This window comes from Lathyrus oleraceus, chromosome 3, assembly GCF_024323335.1.
Source record: "Lathyrus oleraceus cultivar Zhongwan6 chromosome 3, CAAS_Psat_ZW6_1.0, whole genome shotgun sequence".
Taxonomy (NCBI): Eukaryota; Viridiplantae; Streptophyta; class Magnoliopsida; order Fabales; family Fabaceae; genus Lathyrus; species Lathyrus oleraceus.
The window spans coordinates 381,918,332-381,926,490 of NC_066581.1; the positions used below are offsets into that span (position 1 = coordinate 381,918,332).

General features: G+C 29.2%; 1 protein-coding gene across 1 annotated transcript; it reads left to right on the forward strand.

Moving 5' to 3' along the window:
- Positions 1 to 265: 265 nt before the first annotated feature.
- On the forward strand, positions 266 to 1,180 carry LOC127131367 (B3 domain-containing protein At2g24670-like). The gene has a single exon (XM_051060294.1). The coding sequence runs from the start codon at positions 266 to 268 to the stop codon at positions 1,178 to 1,180; it is 915 nt and encodes a 304-aa protein (XP_050916251.1).
- Positions 1,181 to 8,159: the final 6,979 nt, after the last annotated feature.

The window sequence follows — 8,159 nt, forward strand, 5'->3', positions numbered from 1 at the left end:
TAACAAACAAAATATGGTAACAAACAAAATATATGGTAACAAATAAAATATATTTATTGTAACTAACTGACCGAGATATAGTATCAAATCTATATCTTTAGCCTATATAGAAGGAAATTTAAATATATGATAAGATTCTACCATTATTTAGTTTTAAATTTTAAATCTCCATGAACACTATAAATACACACTTGATAAACACTTGAACCACAAGACTTCACCGATACAGCAACACGTTATTTGAGAAAGAAAAGAAAAGAAATCAATGTCTATGGAGAAGAACAAAGCATTGCAAAATACCGAAGCTCAATGCATGATGGAAAAGAAAGCTTTGGCTATTGAGAAGATCAATGCATATATGCAAAAACTGAATTCTTTAGAAAAGAAATTCGATCCATTGCCTCATTTTACTTTGCATTGTGTGTTATCTCAAATTTCTCCACAATTTTATACCAAAGATGAGTTAACACAAATAGAGAAAATCAATCAAACCTCATGTCAACAAAGGAAAGTGAAAAAAGTACAAGTTAATAGCAAAAAAAGGTATCATCCAGACAATGAAGATATTTCTGATGGAGAAAGAATAGTGAAATCAAAGCCCGCAATTAGGAGAAAACCAATCATTCGTAAGGAAAAAACTCCCCTATCACCACCACCAGAATTGCCTAATCATGTTAATAACATGATCACAGTGTTGAATGGTAATGATATTAAATATATCATGTGTAAGACATTGTTTATGTCTGATCTTAGCTATAACAACAATCGTCTTTCAATGCCAATTACACAAATTAGATCTGATTTTCTCACAGATATAGAAAAGACAATCTTAGAAACAAGGGATCAAGAGGGAAAGCCGGTCGGTTTAAAAGTGATTGTGTTAGATCCTTCTTTTAACGAATTCTCACTATCTTTGAAGAAGTGGAATATGAACACTACTAGTGTTTACAATCTTGTTCAAGATTGGTCACCTGTATTATTGGAGAATAATTTTAAAGAGAATCAAAAACTTGATATTTGGTCATTTAGGGTCAACGATAACTTGTACTTTTTACTCGACACTAAGATGCAAGAAATTGAAAAAAGTGGAGAAAAGTCGAAGAATTCAATTGATCTCAAAAATGAAAGATCGAAGAAATCAAAGGACGAGAATTGTGAACTCCAACCAGAAAGAGTTTGAGTGAAGATCTTTGTTTAAGACTTTTGATACTTGTTTCTATTATTTTTTATTTTTTGTAATATCAAATTCTTGAAGTATGATATAGGAACTTTAAACCATTATAGTTAGATTAAATTTCTTTTGAAAATTTTATTCTTTTAAGATCATTAATAATAATTTTGTTATGATAGGTCTATATTTTTGTTTATAATATAAATATAAATTAATTTATTTCTTTTTAATTTTGGAACAACACTTCAAACTTTTCTGTCAAAAGAAGAAAAGTAGGAGTTTAAAAACAGTCATAATTGTATAATGAAAAATAATATTAAACATTCACTAAATATACATATATAACTTTAATCTTATTTTTATACAATAAATATTACAAATTCCATCCGGTTTTATTATGCATTAAAATCTCAACAAGAATTACATATTACTTTTATCTTATCCAATAAATATTTAATTTAATTTTATATTAAAATGTAATTTTTTAATACTTAAATATTGTCTAATTTATTTTAACATGCTTTGTTTTAAATAATTTAATTTTTTGTCAAATATTAAATTTTTATTATTGTGCAGACGTGCTACTTGAACATTGACCGTTTAAAATTAACAAACCAATTTTTATATGTAGCATAAAAACATCTTAAACAACCACACGTGGGTTTTTATATTCAATAAAATATTTTTAATTTTTTTTAATTTATTATAGTTTTAATTAAATTTGAAAATCATTATGAAATTTATAAATTATTTTTTTGTAATTTTAAAATTGGTTCTGTTTATTTAATAAAATACCTCAATTAACAACATATCTTCTTTTAATTATATATGCTAAATATTTTACTTAATTATTGTTAGAAAACATTTCATTTGATTATTAATTACTTTTAGTATAACTAATTATTGCTTAATTTAATTTTAACATTTTTTTTCAATTAATTTTTATTTTTTCAAAAAATTATTAATCATATATTGTGTATTATGCACATGTAGTCCTAACACATTAACATTTGAAATGATTTGTCTTTTTTTTGGAACTCAAGGGATCTTGCCAACATCCCAATAAAATTGATCCTTAAAAGCATTTTGGATGAGTTTTGACTTGTTCCCTCAGGCCTGATTAGTGAGACTTGTCCAGAAGTTGGTATCTCTGAATAATAGAACAAATGCATTACCTAACCTTTAGTGATTATGCTAAAGTTATCTCTCATCATTATCCCCTGACGCTTTAATTTAGAATTATAATTGTCTCTTTCTCATTGCAATTCAAATTTTTGTAAATGTAGTACACACACCTTCTTTATACTGAGGTCATCAAGAACTGCTAGAATGTGAATATTTTTTTATGTACCATGTTTGTGTTTGCTGAAAAGCATAGGAAACTTATGTTATTCTTAGGACTTGGAACATAAACTCTTTTGGGAATGCACACCAAAAGGTTATTGATGATCATAGAAGTTTAGCAAATTCAGCAAAAGATTCGGGATGAGGGTTTTCTGATGTGCTTAGTGCTTATGAAAAAGCTTCCCTTACAAAGTTTAAAGAAACTTTGCATCTTGAGAATATGTTTTGGCATGATCAGGCTAAATTGAATTGAAATCAGAAGGGTGATAGAAACACCAAGTTCTTCCTTAGCATGGCCAAAATAAATCACACAACCAAGCTCATTTATTCTCTTAAAATTGATGGGGTGCTCACTTCAGATCAAGACACTTTAAGATAACATATTTTCAGGTAGTACCAAATGTTGTTCTCCAATCTATTAGCTATTACCAAAGGTTGTTTGTTTGACCATCATTTTCAACCTTCAGAATTCAAACACCCCCTTGTGTTTGAAGTCACTGGTCCAATAACTTTTAGTATTATCTCTAAATGCAACTTAATTAGGGTATAGTTTGTGCTAGTATGTTTGACTATTTTTTTATGGTTGTATTACATGTACTTATAGATCGTAGTTATGGATATTCACCAATGAACATAAAATAAATTATATTTATTGGATTTTGTGTTTATTTTCAAAAAGTGGTTATCGATCGTAGTTGGATAAAATATAATAGATTAAGTGTGGAGTATATAAATGTAGTGGCTGAATTTCTAGAATTCGATGAAAGAAGATTTCCTAACAGTAGTGGATTTTTTTATTTTCCCCGTGTTTGTTGTGTTAATTCGAAAGAATGTGGAAAGGAAGAAATATTGAATCATCTATATTGTGATGGAATTTGTCAAAATTATACGATATAGATGTGGCTTGGTGAACTGACAAAAACCCCAACTAAATCACACATAGAGGAAGTTGGTGTAGATATGGATGATGGACTACAAGGTATGACACTAAAAAAAATAGGATAATTGTGGCGGTTATAAATGTTCAATTTAGGCGGTTTCAAACGCTACAATTTACGAAAATACGGTTTTCAAAAACGCTGTAAATTTGAATGCCGCTAAGAAAAAAATGATGGTTTTTCTCTAACCACCGCATAAACCAACATAATATACTTTGTATTAAATGGCGGTTTTCTTTTGTAAGTAATGACGGTTCAAATGGCCACAATATTCACTATATTCTTAAAATTTATAACAATTAGGGCGTTTATAACCGCCACAATTTTCATATTTTTTCCAAAAAAAATCACCATTAGAATTCAGTAGCCCACCTTCAATTTTTTTTAAAAAGATATTATTTACTAAAAAGTAGATTAACTAAACATAATACATGCTAAGGGATTATAAACACCCTTTCAAATTTTGAATTTGCTATACATCAAACACAAGCCTCCAGTGACATTATAAGTTCAGTAAGACTTTAGTCACCAAAGAAGCATCCATGAGAATAAAAACTTAAGTAGACTTCAGCCACCAAAGAACACCATCATACAAAATTAGTGCCTCAAAGTCTCAAATTTCCAATACCACTTTAAAATTGTAACGAGACATGCACCAGTATTTCCCCATAATCGTAACGATAAAAGAAGTCGCACCAAGTGCAAACTTGTAATTTCTAGATGCCGAGGAAATCGAAGAAAATCCAAACTGCGAGAGACTTCATTTATGCTAACCATCTCGTCAAAACCAAACAAAATTAAGCCTGAAAATGGTAGCCTGACGGAAGACACAAATAATTTTTTCTTGAGGTTGACTAGCAGAGATAAATTTATACAACATAAGAAAAAGGTACATAAACCTCCACTCTGAATAACTAAAACTAAATGCATTGAAGCCACTAACTAAGACTGCTAAAAAACACTTTTATATTTTATTAGACATCCATAGAGCATTTTGCCAACTATAAGAGAAAACTAGACAACTCCTTGATTTCACACTAGTATTAAGACTTGTAAATCTACATTAGCATTAATATTAGAAATTAAAAAACTCAGCTTACACTCAAGGTTGAGAATTTATTTTCCATCAAGAATTTCCAAAAATATTGAGAGTCCTTCTGCATACACCATTTTCATATGTTGATGATATTAGATGGATAATAAATAAATTACTCTTTAAAGATGAAGTACCATTTTCATTATGTTAGGTACTGATTATAAAAGACAAATTTCAAAAAATCAAGTTATCCCGTACACACACAAATTTCCAATGGCAGGTTTAATGTTAACTTTAATATGACTATCCAAGAATATAGTACAAATAGATCCTCACCTCAACTCAATTGATGAATATTCCAGTAGGCAAGACAAAGCAATTTGGATTATAAGCATCCAAGTATCCTTCCATTGACACACATGAGCTGAAAAAGAAGATAAGCATCGAGGAATCATTCCATTTAAAAACTTAACAAATTCTTCCATAAATCAGCCAGTAAGATTAGGAGAAAGGAAAAAGGGAGAGTTGAATACGATGATAGGTCGAAAAATAGGGAAAGTTAAAATATTATGAAAAATAAAAAAAAAGGAAGAGTCAAAAGTGGAACGATACTTTAAAATACTGGCGGTTGAAAACGCCGAAATGTTAGTAGGATTACCTCACACCTAAAAAAAATCCCAAAATATATGTAAATAACGACAATTTTGATAACCGCCATAATTTATGCTTTTTTGTGGTGTGATATGTGACATTGAAGAAGATTCTTTTAAGAGAGATCATATTATGCTACTTTATAGAGTCACAAGGAAGAATGTTATTGAAATTGATATGATCTCCTAGAGTTTGATATGATTATGGTTTGTAGTTTGTCATTTGGTATTTTATATTCTTAGTAATTGAGTCTTCTCTCAAATAGATATTTGTGCATTATAGGTTTGAGAGTTTTTTTTATTAAAGTGTCTTCTCATGCATATATCAAACCCTTCGCCTAAATTCGATGCAATATGGTTTAAGTTGATTAGTAAAAAACTTGAATAAAAAACTCATGAATGCATAATTAAAGTTTGAAAGTTCTCAATTCAATCGTGAACATTTGAGATTTTTAAAAATTTCTATTTTGTAAGAATGATTTGAATCAAGGAATGTCATAACTCGAATCAATAAGTGAATTATAAAAACAAATTTTGCCTCTATCAGAGTGATTTAAATCATGATTTTTCTTGACTCGAATCATGAAGGTTTTGATTGAAGTATAAGATAGGCTTGATTCAAATCATGATAAAATTCAATTTTTGGATTGTGCTTTTGGTTCTGTGATTTGAATCATATAATTTATTGACTCCAATCAAATGTGCAAAATCTGGTTTTTAAGTTCTTGACTCAAATCATTCTTTAATTTAACTCAAATCATACTATTTGCTCCTGACTCGAATCATAAAGGTATTTTCACTTATTTCAGTGTCTCATCTCCAACACATAAAAAAAACAAAAATTTCAATATCTTATATAACACAACTCTTACACCGCGTCTGAAATTCTTTTCATATTCAACCTCTAGCACTCACCATGTTTGTGTGTTTAACTTCTCAATACTATGAGTGTGAGATCTGTTGAGAGGATGGTCGTTAGGATCTAATATTTTGTGGATTTTTGATATTTCACATTGGAAAATCAAGTTATTGTTGTTGTTGTGTAGCTAGCATTTACAATCCAGCCAAGGAAAAATAAAGGTTTTCTTTTCTCCAAGAAAGCTTCGATAGAACTGAGTGAAGGTTGTTACACAAGAAGTTGGAGTTTCTAGGTCATTGCAAATTTGAGGCTTAGAGAAAGATTCTTGAATCTGAAAGGTGAATCTAAAGGTTGAGTGAAAATCTTGAGAAAATCAGTCTCATTGTTGTATACATCGAAAGAAAGAGGATTTAGATTAAAGTTCATTTTAGTTTTTGGTATTATCTTGAATCAAATAATTCTATTAAAAAGATGTTTGTAAACAATTTTCAAAATAGTGGAAGACCTAAAAAATTTCAATGGCTTACCATTGGAGATTATATTTGGCACTAACGAGGACGAATGCGTTGAACTAGTATAAACTTGGTGCACAATCTCCTTTTTTTTTCATCTCTTCTAATTTTTTACATAAATTTGTATGTGTAGTATTTATCATTTTTCTAGAAATGGCATGTTTCTAGGTTTTAATGTTTTATAGCGATTTATGTATAAATTAAGGTATGCGTTAGAATAACTCTCTAAACAATCTTCTAGTTGATTATCATTTTAAAACTTTAATAGTAAATTTTTTCGTCAATTAGATAAATTTAAGTTACACATTTCGTGTGGATTTCAATTAGCACAATTTACATATTGGTTGTTTAGTTTATTCATTATTATTCATCTACATTTTATTTTGTAATTATAATGTCAATCGTGTAATCGTTTCAATCATAAATCGCAACTAGTGTACAAATTATGCTGCATATTTTTTCATAAAACTCTGAGTTTTGAAAGAAAACTTTTTAATTTTTGGAGGAAAGGTCTATTCAAACCCCCTTCTAGACTATTATACACCCATATTATTCCCATCAATTGGCTTAGAGTTGGTATTTTGATAAGGTCTTGCAACATCAAAAGTTTAGAATATGGGTAAGGAAGATGTGAAAGGAGAGTACACTATAGCTCCTATTTTTATAGGCGGAAATTGTGCATATTGGAAAGATAACATGTATGTATACTTGATGTCGGTTGATAAGATGTTTGTGTAGACATTGAAGACGGCCATTTTATCCCTAAAATGGATGTTTATGATGTTTCTAATATAAAACCCCCAAAGGATTCAAATGATGAAGAGAATCAAAAAGCCTCCTAAGATTTGAAATCGAGGAACATATTCATTTCCACTTTAAGTGTTAATGTGTATTACTCGATTTTGCATTGTAAGACAACTCAATCAATGTAGATATTCACTTCATATACTTCATGAGGGAATTGAAGATGTGAAGTAATATAAGATTAATGTGTTGATAAAAGAATACAAGTCATTTGAAATGGAACCCGGTGAAACCATAGAATCCATGTAGATGTGCTTTATTAATTTAATCAACAAGTTAGAGAATTTAAGTTAGACTATATATAACCAAGATTGTGCTAAAAAAGTATTAATATCAATGTGTATGAAATGATAATCAAAAGTAACAACCATAAAAGAGTCACATAATTTGAGGGCATTAGATGTATCAGCATTGCTTGGAAAACATACTGAGCACGAGCATGAGATAAAGAGACACAAAGAAAGCGAAGTTAATGTGTAATAGAAAGATAAAGTTAGAGAAGATAAAATAAGTATATCTTTCAAGGAATCCACTTCCAAAGCCAGTGTATTAGAGAAAAATGTTGATAGAATCGATGAATATTCTTCTAAAGAAGAAGAAACAAGTTTGTTCGCCAAATGCTACAATAGGTACATAAAGAAAAACCATCTCAAGAATTTAGATAGAAATTTTATAAACTTTTGGGAAGTCTCATCTACCTAATAATATGGAGAGAAAAATAGAAGGAGCACAGACATGTGACCTATTATGAGTGTGGTAAATCTAGTTATTATCTTATTGATTGTCCAGGCCTAAACAAGTTCAAAAATAATTTAGAGTTCTACAAGACAAAGAGAAATAGTGTC

What these genes read in the sequence shown, in the direction of transcription:
- LOC127131367 (XM_051060294.1), top strand. Translation starts at nt 266, where the DNA reads ATGTCTATGGAGAAGAACAAAGCATTGCAAAATACCGAAGCTCAATGC.